This window comes from Hypomesus nipponensis, chromosome 9 (assembly GCF_054491055.1).
Source record: "Hypomesus nipponensis isolate SF chromosome 9, ASM5449105v1, whole genome shotgun sequence".
Lineage (NCBI taxonomy): Eukaryota > Metazoa > Chordata > Actinopteri > Osmeriformes > Osmeridae > Hypomesus > Hypomesus nipponensis.
Genome location: NC_140369.1, coordinates 26,227,965 through 26,246,495, shown reverse-complemented (window position 1 = coordinate 26,246,495; position 18,531 = coordinate 26,227,965). Strand labels below are relative to the sequence as shown.

General features: G+C 42.4%; 1 protein-coding gene and 1 pseudogene across 4 annotated transcripts in view; both read right to left on the bottom strand.

Moving 5' to 3' along the window:
* Window positions 1-661, bottom strand: part of LOC146274026 (NACHT, LRR and PYD domains-containing protein 12-like) — a 55,968-nt gene extending 55,307 nt beyond the window's left edge. For all 4 annotated transcript variants that reach the window (XM_084704434.1, XM_084704435.1, XM_084704436.1 and 1 more), the window contains exons 1-2: window positions 545-661; window positions 257-320 (exon numbers count right to left, since the gene is read on the bottom strand). In XM_084704434.1, the coding sequence (XP_084560560.1) occupies window positions 257-320; window positions 545-660 (180 nt within the window). In that variant the 5' untranslated portion in view covers window position 661. The remainder of the gene's footprint in view (window positions 1-256; window positions 321-544) is intronic.
* Window positions 662-3,956: 3,295 nt separating this feature from the next.
* On the bottom strand, window positions 3,957-18,267 carry LOC146274025 (uncharacterized; annotated as a pseudogene).
* Window positions 18,268-18,531: the final 264 nt, after the last annotated feature.

Genomic DNA, 18,531 nt, shown 5'->3' with positions numbered 1-18,531 from the left:
GCTGGTTTTGTTTGTAGCAAAGACTCGCTTTGTAGGCTACAACTCAATACTTTTTTGCTACCTTTTAATAACTTTCTGCAGCCTGCGTTTCTGGAAATTAACGAGGGTAAAACCTTTTTAAGACCAGACTAAATGAAATATAAGAGCTTGGATGAAAATATGGACATTTTTAAGACGTTTTGAGACCTTAAATTTAAAGTTCTGAATTTAAGACTTTTTAAGACCCCTCGGGAACCCTGATTAACACAAAACTCACAGTGAATATGGAGGACAAGTCCTCATGGTGACTCTGGTCTGACTCAGACTTCTCCTGTTGATCTCTGAGGACAAGAGATGACATTACTTAACCACATGAACCACATGTACAAGGGCTGATCATCTGCTAAAGAGTTTATCATACATAAGCATGAGTGGTAAACTGAACTGTATCCAGTCATGCATACATACAGACACACTGTATCAGTGATATCATCTTTTATACCACTACATATACCCTTCCTTATTAGAAGCATAACAGTGAACACCAGCAGAGGTCAGTACATACCCTTCCTCATTAGAAGGTCCTCCTCCATCACTGAACCTGATAGGTAGATCCATAGACCTGTCACTCTTCATGGACACACAGCTGGGTACAGGTGAGGCTGGTCTCTGCTGTCTCATCCTGTCAACAAACACAACAAAGTGTTTTACAAACATAAATCACTAAAGTAGAGATTAATCACAACAATGTGTTGCTAAAATAAGTAATAAGAATTGTCAGATCCAGGCTTGAATGTTGCTGTTCAACATGAATGGGTCAGACAGGCAGGTTTCCAGACCTGTTGTTACTCTGTATCTCTCACTGTGAACCTTTACCACATGGTCTGTATGTCAGCCAGGCTGGCAGTCAGCAGCTCTAACCCTGTGTTTTAGTAGGGATGTGATGAGGGATACTTTAGTATCTACAGTCAGCAGCTCTAACCCTGTGTTTTAGTAGGGATGTGATGAGGGATACTTTAGTATCTACAGTCAGCAGCTCTAACCCTGTGTTTTAGTAGGGATGTGATGAGGGATACTTTAGTATCTACAGTCAGCAGCTCTAACCCTGTGTTTTAGTAGGGATGTGATGAGGGGTACTTTAGTATCTACAGTCAGCAGCTCTAACCCTGTGTTTTAGTAGAGATGTGATGAGGGATACTTTAGTATCTACAGTCAGCAGCTCTAACCCTGTGTTTTAGTAGGGATGTGATGAGGGATACTTACAAATACATTTAATCACAATAATCACATTCTAGAGAGGGTACAATTTCTGGGGAAATTGTAGGGTGTGCTCGCTTGCGTCGGTTGCAGGTGGGTCCGTCCCCTTACGTTTTTCCGTTCTAGTGATATTTTCAAGCATATTTAAGAACCCCCTTTGAAACAAGCGAACCCCCTTTGAAACAAGGGGGTGTCAACGTTGTCACCGGCAGTATTTCAGATGGAATCGCGATTCAAACAGTACCATCTGCTAACTGAAAATATGCCCCCAAAAACGTAAATAAGTTTGACATTAATTTAGGGTGAAATGGCTAATTCAAAATAAGTTTGCTACGAGCAAGCAAGCTGCTGTTGCTAGACAAACGTCACTGAGGGGATTGTTTGAAAGCGCCAGAAATTAGAATGTTTCTTTTGACAAAGTTAAGGCTGTGGCATTGAAGACAGCGACAAACCACACAAGCTTGAGATTAAATACATTATTTAATGTGACATTACTTACTGTACATGCAAGTCTTGATTTGCTTAAATGTACCTGTGCTGCTAGTACACCACGGCATGATACTCGCTGTGCAACAGCACATCTATGCACGGTGTATCCATGCGTTGTTGCTAACGTGTGCTGACGTGGTGACGTAGCTAGCACTGAGTACCCTTCGCTGACTAAAGGCACTTTTTGCCACAAAAACGTTGTAACCTCCTAAACCGTGCAACGGAACGTAAATAAAAATACAAGCAACTCAATCGAGACCAAGACGAAACTTTTGACTCCTAGGTTGTCTATGTAGTCCAAATATTGACTGAGGCTTAGGGGGGCAAAAATAACTAGAAAAGTACATTTCCTGAAGAAAATTATTATAATATATATGTGAGAGAACGATGGTTGTGCTCGTCGAAGGCGTGAGCACACCCAATAAACTATAAGACAAATATATTATGATATAGGAATATTGAGTACCAGTACAGACGGCTTCTTCACACCATGTCACGTTCATCACATAACATTGAACACCAGCAGAGGTCAGTACATACCCTTCCTCATTAAAAGGTCCTCCTCCATCACTGAACATGGGAGGTAGTTTCATAGACTTGTCACTCTTCATGGACACACAGCTGGGTACAGGTGAGGCTGGTCTCTGCTGGATTGGGCTTCAACACAACAGAGACAGACCTTCAGTCTCTCATTTATTCTGACTAATGATGATGTCATAATATCACTGCTGAGCTCTGAGATGGAGAACAGTCATGAACAGGTCTGGATTCTCATCTTACCTCTTAGCTTTGGTGTCCATGTCATGTTCCCCAGAGAGACTCATTTTAGAGGCAGTGCCCCCTTCCTCTGTCCCCCCAGAGAGACTCATTTTAGAGGCAGTGCCCCCTCCTCTCTCAAAGTCAAAACTTCTCTCCTCAGGGTCAGATTAGAAGGATTTTGAAGCAAGACCTGTAAACAAATGTAACCCGGCTAGGGTTATTAGTATCATCATTTTATTTGTGGATGGGTTTTAGTATTTTAAGAAGGGTCTATTTCAAATATAAACATTTTGGTTTTGTTTCTTGTTTGATTGAGAAATAATGGTCTGTGTTCCTTTAAGAGTTAAGCCTGGTAGTTAAGTTTGTGAGCAATGTACATACAGAATATATGGGTCGTGCTATCAAGTTTGTGGAGTCAAGGTCTGATTGGATGCTATTTAGATTAATCCCGCCTCTTATAGAGATTGGGATTGGGATTTGAGAGGAAAGCGGGCGGAAGGCCACGAAACGGGGGGAGAAAAAGAAGAACGGCGTGAAGAAGCACGAACGTACAAACGTTTTGTTCCTATTTATTGAGTAAAGTAATCCTATGCTAGACCCGGAGTCGTATGCATCCCTTGAGTAAAGTTATCGTTACTTTCTGTAAGATATAGTGCGAGGCACTGAGTATAAACCTTGTCTGTAACCTATAGTGACAGACTGAGTTTGGACCTGGCTAGCTAGGCGGTTTCGCTACAGAGCGTGGTGGATTGGACTGTCGGCGTGCGAAGGAGAAGAGGATTGTCTGCTAGGTCAGCGTACTGCTGGAGCTGGTTACAGACGGAGGAACCACTGGCTACGTGAGCACTGGTGGACCAGTTCAACTTCGTTCTAGAGTCGGAGCGGAGTTCCCTGTAAAGTTTATGTTTTTTGGGGCTCTTCGGAGTGAAGTGGCCATTTGTGAGTTTCACGGCCCCACACTCTCAAACCACGATACAGGCCTGCAACAAAGAGTGGTATGTGTGTGAGTGTGCCCACAGTCAGGGGTGGCCTTAAGCATCTGGGGGCCCGTTTCAATAACTAATATGGGGCCCTACCCACATAAAACATAAACATAATAGAGCAGAAAAGGCAAGGATTCCTGTTGGTTTGCATCAATATTATTTTATTGCGTGCACTTTCAGCTAACAGGCAGCGCAACATATAAATAATCCAACCTTATTTGATTAAATGAAATTATATACAATTATACAGCGTTTTAAGTTTGAATAAGCCTCGCCCTTTCACGTACTTAGCAGTATTAGCGCAGTATATTTTCAACTGTCTGGGCTCAGCTGACCCCAGCTCAAACATCCCCTCAACTTGAAGTATTTAACAAAAGGAAAAAAAAAGTGTCTGACTGACACTGAACCGAACTATATACAACGATGCTTGAGGCTCCGTGTTATTTCAGCACCGTGGACATGCAGCTCACCGGGCGGCGGCCGTAGATTTCACCTGAGCCCTTTTAAGAAATCCACCCTTCTGTGTTTGATTGCTGAGAATGCCCTGATAAGTTCATCTTTGTCCAGCGATCGTTCACCTCATGCTCAATTGATATCTGAGCGAGAGCTGACAGCCGCTCCTGGAGCATTGTTGACCTCAGGTGTGTTTTTATTAGCTTCAAGCGAGAGAAACTCCTCTCTCCGCTCGCTACAGTCACAGGCACTGTCATCATGAGTCGGAGAGAAATGCTGAGGTCTGGATACAGTTCAACTAAGTTGTTTCTGTAAATGTAGCTTAGAATCTGCAGGGCAGTGTTTGGCACTGCAGTGACATCAGCCGACACTTCGTGCACAAGGTCCTCAGCGTCCACATCCCCGAGGGTTTTTTCTACATTTGCGCAGCTTTCTTTGAGGGTGTGACTTTCCACGGCCCTTTTCATTTCCTCTCTTTTATACATAAAACCAAACAGACCATGAAATGTCTCCATCAACTTGAAGCGCTCAGTAGTGCCTGTAATGGCAGAGTCCACTAGTGGGAGGACTTTCCTCGGGTGTCACTGTCAAGGAAGGATCCGGATTTTGGGGCTCGTATGGAAACTGGCGTTTGGGTTTTCGGCCTCGTGTGGGGGGGAAGACCATTGGCATCTCCATCTCTTCCGCGATGTCTCTAGCATCTGTCTGGGCGGATGAAAGGCCGTTCTCTCTGTATTCCTTTAGGAATTTAAGAACATATCCCACCTCGTGCTGTAGCACATTAATCCCAACTTGTGGGCTCTGGAGCAGCTTGCTGACATGATTAACCTCATGTAGAATGTTGTACCAGATGATGACAGTCAGCAGGAAACAGCAGACGCGGTCTCACTGTCACCTGATAATAACAATAATGTTGTTTAGGTTTTTAAAATGTTAAACACACCGTAATAAGCAGCCTAACACACTAAAATCATACACTGTCTATCACAAAGCAAAATAACACACTCGACTCGTATACATACCTTTTTTTGTTGCATGATCGACTAGTGAGAGAAGAGCATCGCTGACAGCAGGAAGCTGATACCGCAGCACTTTCACACTTTCCACGCGGCATTCCCATCGCGTTGCAGCACCCCAAAGAAGCTCACAGACTCCACTGTTGACTTCGCAGCATCTACAATGACGAGGTTTAGACTGTGGCTGGTGCATGGAATAAACAGTGCTTTTTTGTTGATGTCAAGCAACCTTTTCTGCACACCGCTATTTTTCCCCCACATGTTGCTACCGTTATCATACGCCTGTCCCCTGCATTTTTCGGCCTAACTTCTCCAAATGCTTCAAGAAGACACCTGTTAGCCCTGCGCCTGATGTGTCAACCACTGGTAGGAAACCGACAAAATGCTCTTCAACAGTAGCCCCGGCACCGATTTGGCACTTGACAAAGCGCTGTGTCACAGAGAGATGCTCTATGTGTGCAGCGTCCGGGGTGCAGTCCATTATCACAGAGTAGTAATGGGATTGTAATACTCTTTGTATTATTTCTTCCACTGTCTTGTCTCCAATAAGAGTGATCAGCTCATTTTGTATTGTTTTCCCCAGATAATGGTCAGCAATCTCTTTTGTCTCCGCTCGTCTGACATGCTCGCTCATCACTGGGTCAAACTCTGCAAGCAGCTCCACCACACCTAGAAAATTTCCATTATTTGCTTCATGTAGATTCTTCATGATCTTGGAGTGTGAGAGAGAATCGTTCCCACATTCTGAAACCTCTGTGAGTGAGACTACTCTTCCGCTTGCCAAATAAGGTACAGCAGAAACAGAAGACGGAATCGGATGATTTAGAGTACACTAACCATGGCCTGCGTATCTTTTCTCCATTTTTCATCTTCATGAAATATCTGTCCGTCGTAAAGCGGCGGTGTGATTGGCTTTGTGGGTAGTTAAATTCCTCTATTTGAACGGGACCGCTCCTAACAACATCAATAAGTTGGTCATCGGCAAGCCCAAACGGAATACGCGGGCGCAGAATTCCGACGAAAACCCGCAGATTTTCAAGTAGAACGCATTGGTCTGAGGCAACATGTAAATACACTATTCAACTCATATTACGTCTCTAATATTAAAACGTTAGCCAAAAATGCTAAGAATTGAAAAGGAAACACGACCGAAATTACAGCAAGAGACAGGGCCAGAGAGTTTTCAGGCGATCTTTATAAGGATGGATCAATACTTTTTTGCAAATTCTGTCAACATTCAATCGACCATATTTGCCGTCAAACTGTTGTGGAACATCTTTGGTCGCTCCGACATAAGAACAGAGAGGCTAGCGGAATTCCGCAGATTTCCGCAGATTTTCAGTCTGAATAACCGCAGAAAATGTGAAAAAAATCTGCGTATTCCGTTTGGGCGTGGTCATCGGCAATATGCTCTGGCCAGCACCCCGGGTCTGTCTCTGTAAATGGGGCTTTCTCCCTGGCATCTCCCTCATCTGTCTCAGTGGTAGGAACTTCATTGTCATGTTCTTGTAACAATATTTGGTCATCATTATTGCCAGCAGTTTGAGTTGAAGACATATCTGTACTTTGGCTAGCATCCTGTGATTTTGGAGTGTGACTGTTTGAGGTTGTGGACAGGTGTCTTTTATACTTTTATACTTTTATACTAACAAGTTCAAACAGGTGCCATTAATACAGGTAACGAGTGGAGGACAAAGGAGCCTTCTAAAGAAGAAATTACAGGTCTGTGAGAGCCAGAATTCTTGCTTGTTTGTAGGTGACCAAATACTTATTTTACCGAGGAATTTACCAATGAATTCATTAAAAATCCTACAATGTGATTTTCTGGATTTTTTTTTCTAATTTTGTCTCTCATAGTTGAGGTATACCTATGATGAAAATTACAGGCCTCTCTCATCTTTTTAAGTGGGAGAACTTGCACAATTGGTGGCTGACTGAATACTTTTTTGCCCCACTGTATATTCAAAATTCAGTCTTTTTTTAAATTAAAGCTATGTTTCTGCATATGAGAAAATTGATGACCAATGACATGCTGGGGCTGAGCAGCACATGAATTAGGCTACATGCATTGTCTACATTTATACGTGCTGGGTGCAACATTTAATATTGTGTGATTGGAATTCATGTAGACTATGGCTACACGAGTGTCAAAACTGAGAGCAGTCCAGTGTGATCTCTCCGTCTCTGGATAAACCACTATATTGCACTCGAGATCGGTTGTCCTGCGACCAAAGAGCGACTTAACGGCAACTTAATGGTACCAAAATTAATGTATCCAGCCGACCAAGGTACGACGTCGCGGCAACGTTGTCCACAGGACCAAAAATAACGTAACTAATCGACCAAGGTACAACGTCGCGGCAACGTTGTCCATGGGACCAAACAATAACGTAACCAGCCGATCAAGGTACGACGTTGTGGCAACGTTGTCCACAGGTCTAAAACTAAGGTAACCAGCTGACCAAGGTGCAACGTCGCGGCAACGTTGTCCATGGGACCAAAAAATAACGTAATCAGCCGACCAAGGTACAATGTTGCGGCAACGTTGCCCACGGGTCTAAAAATAACGTAACCAGCCGACCAAGGTACGACGTTGCCACAACATACGTGTGAAACATACATAAGGCCGTGTATGCCCACAGTGCACTGTTGTGATAAGTAATTAAGATATTGTAGCACCTTAGCATCTTTGCTATCTATCAAGTTTCATTATTGGAATTGAAGTTTTTTTTTCTCTTTTTCTTATGCTGGTGTACAACTACTGACTATCGGTAGCTACCTGGGGGGTATTCCAGAAAGCAGGTTATGTGACATGCACATAAGTAAGTAAGTTAACTCCCCAGCTCACGCCCAGCATTGTAGCAACATTGCCAGTAGGTTGCTGCAACATTGTGAATCAGCAGGTGGGTTAACTTACCCGGTTATATGTTACATAACCTGCGTTCTGGAATACCCCCCTGAAATAACTAACTCGGTTTTCATTCACGGAAGGTTTATTTCATTTTATAACAACTATTTAACCATCCAGTTTAGGGGTAAGGCAACGCTTATGTATTTATTTTACATGGAGAACCACCCCAGGGTGAAATTGCATTCATTTATTTGAGGTGAATAAAGAGAAGTGTTATTTGAACAAAGTACAAGGTGTGTACATGGAAATAAGATAAAACATACACTACGTATATGACTAGATACACTGGTAAATAGGACTTATAGTTAATGGACACAGGAAGGGAGTTATATGTCATTTGCCGAGAGGCACACATAGGAACTCGGGTGCCCAGCAATTGGATGTACCAGGGTAGAGGGCGCTACACAAACAACAGTTCGAATCCAACCTGATTAGACTGTTACCTCAAGAGAGGAAGGAAAACGTACTCTACAACCTCATTAACCCTTGTGTTGTCTTAGGGGTCAAAAATGACCCGTCACCATGTTTACCAGCAGAGAAAACCCCCTAAATGTTTTTTTTTTACCTGAAAATTGATGACTTTTCCTAGAATGACCCCAACATTAGAAAAAGTGAAACATTGTCTTTGTTCACATTTCCATGAAAGCTGTACACCACTAAGGTACAAAGATTGTCTTAGGGGTCATTTTTGACCCAGCAGTTATAAAACCATTATACACACCACAAAAAAATAAATAATGGACACACATACACACACACACACACACACATACACTCACACACATACAATAAGATAATTACATTGTGTGCTACTGATTGAACTCAGACAAAGCTAAAACTTATGTGTGCAGGTGCAGCACCTCCCCTCCCTACATGACTCAAGCTCACAGACACAATAAAAACAATTTCAGACAAACTAAACTAAATTTCAGGCCACGTTTACACATAGCCGGGTATTTACAGAAACGAATATTTCTGCCCCTCCGTTTTCAAAAATAACGTTGTACACACAAGTACGTTTTCAAAAATGTTTCTGTTTACATGAACCCGCATATACGCCCCCGAGCGCCATCATAACTATGCCAAACCTGTAGGCGGCAGTGTAATGTGAAGGATAAAGCCATGCAAACCAATCAGAATTTTCAAAATCATCAACAACTACGAATAACACGATCGACTTCCTTTACCTTTCAGGTGCGAGGTTCATTTGTTTGAATGATTCACAAATGCATGCACAAATGTATTTCGTGATTCAGAAATGTAACGCAATTCACAAATAAATGACCCCATTACAAAAGTTGTGTTCGACTTAATGCAGCACCGGCGGTGCCGACAGCCGGCTGCATTGAAGCTGAGAAAGCCATTGGCTGCTTCAAGTCAGCCGGGCTGCAGGCGGCTGCAGGCGACGCCGGCGCTGCATGAAGTCGAATGCACCTATTACTATAAACAGGACGCTCACATGACGTGATGCTTTTTTAGTCCCATACTGTGACGTTTGAGAACCTAAAACTCTGTTTAAGCTAGTGCACACGCAAACACTAAAACGGAGTTTTCAGAAATCTCCACTTTGGCCGGAGTTTTTAGAAATGATCGTTTTCCGTGATAAAACCTCAGTTTTCGTGTAAATGAAAGGCCAAACCGCATGAAAATATATGCGTTTTTCTTCTGTGTAAACGGGGCCTCAGACTACATAAAAATGTCTTCAAAGCATTGTTTACTAATGGGGAATGCAGTCAGAGGCTACACAGGTCCTGCAAATGACAGTACCCCCAGTATTCTTTGCTGAAGCCATGACTGCATATTTCAGCGCCCAACAGGGTTAGGGTCTCAGCTCTCAGATCTACAGGTTGTAGATCTGATATTTTCAGGTGTCCAGAAGAAACAAGAGTACAATGATTTAGAAGAGGAGGTATCTCTAGAAGAAGAACATGGGGAATAATACAACCCGGAGCATGAAGCAATAATACACCTCTACTTTTGTAAAGAAAACAGTTATGACAGGTCTGCTGTAGTAAAAACGAATAGTTGTCCACTGATTAAATGTAGTCTTTCTGCAATGTGAAGAGGTAAAACCTGCATATTCACAAATGTTGTGATAAAGTACAGGTTGTTTCTTCATGCAAAAAAGATTAGGAGTTTAAAATTCAATAAAGCTGCTTTATTTTAGGGGTTTGGTGAAGGTGGGTCATTTTTTACCCTTAGGACAAGGGGAGTGTACAGAATGTTAAGACAACACGAGGGTTAAGAACACACCACTATGATGTAAACAACTCAGTTAAAATGTATTCAGTACCTCAGTCATTTACCTCATACTGACATAAGCAGCAGAAGACAACAGAGAAGACAACAAGCTCCTCTCCATCATACTGCATACATACTGTTTGTATTGTGTTGTCTGTACATATTGTCTGTGGTTGTTGGTATGAGAACTGTGAGAGATACCTGAATTTCCCCACGGGATGAATGAAGTATCTATCTATCTATCTATCAACAGCGTGGCTGGTTGATTAAGTGAAACAATAAAAGTTATTTTGATCTTTTTAGATCATAGTTGGATTTGTTTTAACTTGGTATTGAATGTTGGCCATTAGACTTGAGCAAAAGGCTGTTTCACTTCTTCTTAGAAACATCTGGTTAGTTACTAAGATGAAGTAACTCTGGAACATCACATTCTCTGTTATTTTATGGACACAATGATACTGTGAAGGGATATTGTAAAATCACTTACTTTAAAGTCTGCTTTTCAGTTTGAGAATCTGCTTTACCGATTCTTGTAGTCACAAAATGGATCCTGTGTAAAATATTTTCACTTTCACTTTTACCTGTGCCTCACCCCACGCCTCTAATGACAGGCCCCACCCACCTCCATATATGGACCAATAGGAAACCAAAGTATGAGCCTACCTGCGTTTATGGACCAATAGGAAACAGGAGGAGGAACTCAACAACAAATGGCTAAGAAGCTACAGTTACATCAATCGATTTTTTATGTATGACGCAATTCAGTATGATTATCAATATCATGGGTTTATGGTTTGTCAGTGACATGCTAAATGATCCTCTCTCTTCCCAGAGAGACTCATTTTAGAGGCAGTGCCCCCTTCCTCTCTCTCCCCATGGCTATTATTATGTTAGTCCTGAATGAATGATCAGTGTGTTAATCTTCAGATATACATTAGTAACCTGAAGGCAAGCATACAGTATTACACAGTCTTATACTGACATCTAGTGTACAAAAGTGGAAAATGTTAGGCTAGTTAGTCCTGATGACATGACCATGCAGACCATCTCCACTGTAATATCAAGTTGTTGAACACATTCAGTTGAGGCAGCACTGCCAAGTCCCTCCACCAGGGGGAGCTGAGTTATACACCCCTAGTTTCACACCATAGACCTGTTATTAAGTAGTGTGATGAGACATTATCATGAACAGGAAGAAAATCATGAAGCAGATTATTACTCTGACCAGAAGTGCTGATCTCCCCTGTCCCCTATAGACCTGCTGTACCTGGACTGACCCTCACCTGTCCCTGACCACCATGCTCCTATAGACCTGCTGTACCTGGACTGACCCTCACCTGTCCCTGACCACCATGCTCCTATAGACCTGCTGTACCTGGACTGACCCTCACCTGTCCCTGACCACCATGCTCCTATAGACCTGCTGTACCTGGACTGACCCTCACCTGTCCCTGACCACCATGCTCCTATAGACCTGCTGTACCTGGACTGTCCCTCACCTGTCCCTGACCACCATGCTCCTATAGACCAGCTGTACCTGGACTGACCCTCACCTGTCCCTGACCACCATGCTCCTATAGACCTGCTGTACCTGGACTGACCCTCACCTGTCCCTGACCACCATGCTCCTATAGACCTGCTGTACCTGGACTGACCCTCACCTGTCCCTGACCACCATGCTCCTATAGACCTGCTGTACCTGGACTGACCCTCACCTGTCCCTGACCACCATGCTCCTATAGACCTGCTGTACCTGGACTGACCCTCACCTGTCCCTGACCACCATGCTCCTATAGACCTGCTGTACCTGGTCTGACCCTCACCTGTTCCTAACCATGATTCTGGATCAGCTCTTGGTACATCTGACCCTGTGTTCTGATTAAAAGTTCTGCACCAGTGTTCCACTCTTGGTCTCTCTGTCCTGTTATAACCAAGAGTCTTTATGACCAGGAATTGGACACCCTTGTCTCTTGGGCTGAATCCATTTAACTTTATTAACCTTCTGTTGTAAACACTCCCCAGATAAGTGCTGTGTGCTGATTCAGCAGCACTGGAATGAGAGCAGTGTTGTCATGGCTGTGTGCTGGAGGTCACATGTATATGGGTCCAATAACAGCAGTCTCAGACAGGGTTAGGGTTAGAAAGGGAGGGCCGTAGTGTCTTCCAGATCTCCTCCACTCCCTCACCACGGAGGATGGCTACCGAAGTCTCCACTCCTCTGGTGGAATGAGCCTGAATGCCAGGTGACACAGGACATCCCACACCCTCATCCATGATACTGAGAGCACGGTGGAGCCAGTGAGAGAGGCTTTGTGGAGACAAAGTATCCCGACTCTTGATCCACCACAGCAGATCAGTAACTGAGGGGAAGATCTGATAGATGCTCAGCATGTCAAGTAGTGTAGGGGGTTCATATTGGACAAACAACCAATATGAATTCCCCTGTTTGAAGGAAGATGGGAAACTGAACAGGGTTTTAACATTGACCAAATAATGCCAATACCAATATAATTACAGTTATTTGACTCAAGAGTTGGACAACAAGAGAGCAAAACTACTTCATAGTGGGCCACCTACAAAAGGCTGAATGGGGATTTGAACTCATGAGCATAAGGTTATAAGGCAGCCTCTCTATCCTCTCTGCTACACACCAATTGTTGAAAATGAGTAGAAAGGCAACACTATTACCTATGGTCAGCTTTGGGACAAAGGTTTAGAAGCGGTTGACATTTCAAAGTGGAATTGCGTGAAATTGCACATGGTATTTCATAATGATGTCATCCTGTTTAACTAAACAGATATTCAAATTTAAGACAGGCTAAAAGACTGCAATTGGACTCAAACATACAACCTTATGCTTTGCAGGTCACTGTCCCAGTCCATTGAGCTATTCTCAGTGTTGAATAATGACTTGTTCAGTTACTGTATAAAAAAGTAAGTCGTTTCTTCTGTGGTAAGAATTGTTAGATTCAGCGAAAGTTTAAACTACTCAAATTCAAACATATTTTTACATACCAAGGTGAAATTGTTGATGGTACTTCAGAGTGATGTCTTCTTGAACCCAATAAGGTTTGAAAACCATCAGTCAAAATGATATTTGATTTATTGACACAAAAATATTGAGGCAATGTGGAAAATTACATAAATACACCCCTTTCAGACATTTTGTATTACATTTCTCATTCCATTTCACCTTATATAAAAACACACCTGCCCGCACACCATACCCCAATTCATGCTGTTTACCTCCCTCCCAGCGCAAGTCACGCCAAAGCAGAAATGCTGTAGCGGACGCATGAGGTTTCGATTTCGACCAAAAATTGACTCCCTCAATCAAAACACGTTGATCACAACACTATTTCCAGAATTTCTCAAAGATAACCTGAAGACTGCTCTCCAGAACCACAGTTAATTTACAATCAAGACTAGCCTCATTGGCAATAAGTCAGTGGCACAGCCCATGTTCAACTGCTTGCAAGTATTAAGGTTGAATGGCCGACTCTCACTTCCCATTAAACCACACAACATGCATTCTCAGGGTGACCAATAAGATTATTTTAACTAACAAACAACAATATTACGAACATCTAACTGACCGAACGAATTGGACAAATTGCAGGAAATGCCATAATAAAAAATTTAAAAACATTCGGCAGTGAACTGTAGCGCCTCCTACTGTCGGATATGGGACCTTGGATATGGAAGTTACTCTTGTCCTGTAGTTTCAACTTGCAGTAACTTTATTAGCTTCTTAGCTGTGGACAAAAATATTTTTCAATACACCAAGGTGATTCTGCACACAGAAGTTCAGAAGTCATCTCTAAGCATGAGGTCTGACATCTGTCTTTCATACACTATGTTATAATGCAGACAGTAGAGTAAAGGCAAAACTGCTCCTGAATCTTAATCATACATACATAGTCAGTGAAGTCACACACAGCAATACATTGCAGAAGGTTAGGTGGAAAATGATGCAGAAACACAGTATGGAGGATCTGGGGATTGTGGCAGCCATTGTACAATATGCAGGTACAGTAGATTTATGTGATGTATGACAGTATGTATGACAGCATGACAGTCCAGGCCTGAGAATGACTGCCGTATTATGTTGCCTTTAACACACCTGCAGTGATGCATGAGTCTGACCTCAGCTGATGACATGGCCTGCTGCCCAACCTGAAGAAGTTTTGCTATTTTTTTGTATGATTCAGAATCTTGTGGACAGGATACAGATGGTTTCAAAGTTCTTTGGCTTTCCTTTGACCGATGAGCAAGTCCAGACCATTGCAAGCGAGAGCTAGCCTGACGTTGTCATACTCATAATTCTAGTCAGAATATGAGTCTGAAAACTCTCCGTTGGGCTGTGACTATGGGGCGTGTTTCAACCGAACTCGTAAAACAAATGCCTCTTCGCTCAATTGGATAGACCTACAACCAATCAGAGCAACGTAATATGTTGTTTGTTGAAAACAAATTCAACCCAAGTGCTCTTTCGTGACGTTGTTGATTACGTTACTGTTGATCATCTGTCCATCATCGTATAAAGCCCGCCCTGCCCGCCCTGGCAATTTCATTGGTCCGTCCCGATTCAGTTTTTTTGTAGTTGTCCCCAATACGAGACCCTCCAGACCCAACTTCCCGAACACATTTTTTTGTGGGCGGGGAGAGTTTGGCTGGCAGCCAGGCTAAGCAAGAGCACTTTTACAGCTCAACTCATGGTGGACATGGCAGCGTGTTTTTCTGCAAATGTACTTTCTCTTAACAGTGTATTTAACTGTTCTCTCTTTAACAGTCTCTCTCATTCAGTCTGTCAATTTGATTTAGAAAGCACATTAAAAAATTACAGCTGTTAGCCAAAGTGCTGTACAATAGTGAATAATTAAAACACACACATTAAGACACAACCACAGACAGTTTTCAGGTGTGCATTGGTATGCCAAGCCAAAGGAAAGCAAAACATGACTCAACACTTCACATTCTTGAATGTATTTTCTGTGGGGGTCAAATAAGTATAAAACAAACATTATTCACATCTCTTCTGAAACTGTCAAATGTTGATGCATATTCAGAATATATTTTTCATCTGTTCATACACTTTGGATTTGTGTCTTCACATGACACTTGGTACAATATGCATTTTGTATAATGATCTTGTTATTATATTTTTTATTCTCTTTGTGTTTGACCTTTGATCAGGTGAAGTTGGAGACTGGAAAAACCATTTCAGTGAGGCCCAAAGCAAGCAGATGGATGATGAGTTTCAGAAGCACTTAGCTGGTACTAAACTGGGGGACAAATTAAAATATGATGTTTCCTGCAAGTAAATTATCCTGGGAACTCCATAACCCACTTAACGTAGTAACATATACATTTTATTTATAGTAGTGTAAATTGTTATTCATGTCATTGTTAGATTTTGTGATTATATAGAATGCATGTTGTTCAACACTTTTACTTCCTATTTGTCCTTACATTTAATCATTGTAAGGCTGGGTGTCCCCCTGCCCCCACTAATCATATGCTAAAAAAGAGTTGCTGGACAGGGTCTCTACTTGACGGCTCTCACATTCCATTGTGTAACTTCCTGTAGCATTGCAAGTCATATGTTGATAAGCAACAAGTGGTCAGATTGGTCGGTCTTGTGTATAAAAGGAATTGTAATGCATTGTCCTTTGGATTCTTCATCTCCTGAGACATTCTCCTCAGCTCTGGCTTGTCCTTGTGCTCATTCTCCTTGCTCACCTCTTGCTTTTTCTATCTCTAGTTTTACAATAATTATGGTAGAGTATGTAAGAGCTAACCTTCATCTTGTAACCATTTGCCTTGTAATTGGTAAGTGACGTTAATGAATTAACCTTACTTTGATCATTCTTGCTATGAATTAACCCATCGGTCTTTGTCAGTCACGTGGGTTTGTTGTGGGTTTGTTGTGTGTGACGTCACCGCAACATCATTTTCCAGAGGTGTACACCATAGGTGTGCCATGGGTGTGCCATAGATAGGTGTAAACAGGTAGCAAGACAAGGCTTTGCAAAGTGACTGTGTCGAGAGGGAATCTATACAGGGATGGGCAAACGATGTCTTGTGAGATGCCTTGTGAAGCTTTGGACCATCTTAATCAATGTATTAAATCCTTATTTTTAAACTGTAGTTTAGTCTGTTCCTCTGGGTCACAAACACTGATCCTCCCTTCCAAAAAACAAACCTTTTTCAAGTCCTAGATTTTTTATACAAGGTGGCGTCGTCAGACTCACGCTACGATTCACTATATCTTGCTTAATGGGCGGAGCTAGTTCAGGCATGGAACTCGGGCAGCGCACGCCATATCACCCATCGCCGTGTTCTCAGCCCATAGGCTCAGCTTGATGGGCGGCACTATAAAGTCGCACACATGCACGCACACCCGTCCTCGATTACCCTTGTGTTCTGCGCTGCTGCCACCCACCGCCATCCCCTTCTCCCCCATGTGGTTTATCTGTTCTCCCCGTGGGGGATTTAACTTGTTGCTCCCTGCCTCATGTCATGCATGCTGCAGTGAAGGCAGGGAGCGCTTCCCCATGTACATCCATTCCACCAACTTTAAACCATTTGTCATGTGTATGAATAAATGGTGAAATCAATCACGTGAGTGTCTTGACTGAACTAATTAAATGCCGCACTTGAATAAACGCTGCACCAAAAATGAACATTGGGTAATAAATGCTGCAGCGTTTTATCGAAGAAATACGGTAACTGTACCATCTAGAGCAGGAGTGTCCAAACTTTTTTCAAAGAGGGCCAGATTTGATAATGTGAAGATGCTCGGGGGCCAATCGTCCCTTCGGAAAACATTTGACCATAAAAGTTACATGCAAATAATACACTATTTAAAAAAAAAATTATGGCAATGTAACCAAATATAAGCCACTCAGTCAGGCGTGAACAACTGTAAAAACACAATTCTGCTTTTCATTCATATTCAGAGTCAGATAACATTGAACAAAATACATGAAATACCTTTAACTTTCATGAATTTTATTTTAAACAGGAGTAATAAGTAATGCTGTCTGTTAAAACATGTAAAAGATTCAGAAGATTATTCAGACAGTAATAGATCGTGTCACATTTATAGGTACATAACATCAAAAGTTATAGCCAAATCTTATTCAAGAGTTTTATAAAATAAGTGCCATAAGTCCAAGTGCATATATTAGCTGTGCTTTTGGATTTTCACTGTTAATAGTGAAAGATGTTACTCTTAAAAACACACAATTTCAGATTGACCAAGAAACAGATAACTTACTGACACTAATGAAAAGGGTGATACCGAGATCTGGATTTCAGTAAACAGGCCAGGTCGGGTTTGACGGCACTGGTTGAGATGCGTAAAATGTCACGTAAGTGGGAGTCACTTTGTTTTGACCTCAATCGGCTTTTGTTTAAATTCATGACAGAGAATGTCTGCTCACAAAAAATATGTGGAGCCGAATAAGCTCAGCATTTTCTTTGCATGCGTTCGCATTTCTGGAAACCTGCCTTTATCCAGCTGCCGGTAAAAGTCAACAAGAGAAAGCTGCTGGTGTCTGCCGCGCCACTCGTCGTCACACTGCAGCTCAATGAGCTCCAGCTGCAGCTGTGGAGGAGCATCATCAGCAACCAAAAAAGCCAAATCTGCCAGCCATACAGGATCTGACAGTTCTTGCATTGGTTGCCCCTTTTCATCCCAAAAAATTCTGATTTCCCCTCTGAGAGAGAACAATCGCTGCAATGCAGACCCCCGACTGAGCCACCTGACATCGTTGTGCTATATTACGTCTCCGTAATCAGCCTGGATGTCAAGCAAGAACTGCTGAAACTGGCGGTGGTATAGAGCTTTAGATTGAATGGAATTTATTGCCTTTACCACCGGTTTCATAACGTGATCAAATTTGAGAATCTTTGCGCAGAGAGCCTGCTGGTGAATTATACAGTGGAGTTTCATAGCGTTACCTCCTTCTTCGCTGACTTTATTGCAGATCAGTGTGGACAATCCACTTTGTTCACCAGTCTTTGCAGGCGCACCATCGGTAATAATCCCACAAACTTTACTCCATGGTAGTTTCATATCCTCAACAGCGGCACTAACAGCAGTGAATAAATCCGTTTCTCTTGTTTGGCCTTTAAGGCTTTGGAGGTCAAGCAGCTCTTCTGTTACCTTCATGTCGTCATCAACTCCACTTAAAAAAATCAGTAGCTGTGCAATGTCAGATGCATCTGTGCTTTCATCGCAGGCTAATGAAAAATAATCAGAAGTCACTCCCCTGTCCCCCAATTGTCTATGAATATCTGACGATATGTCCTCAATTCTCCGTGCCACAGTATTACGAGCCAGGCAAACGTTCATAAATTCTTGCTTCTTCTAGGGGCAAATGTTCTCCACCATTTTCATGACACAGTCTTTGATAAACGTACCCCCTGTAAAAGG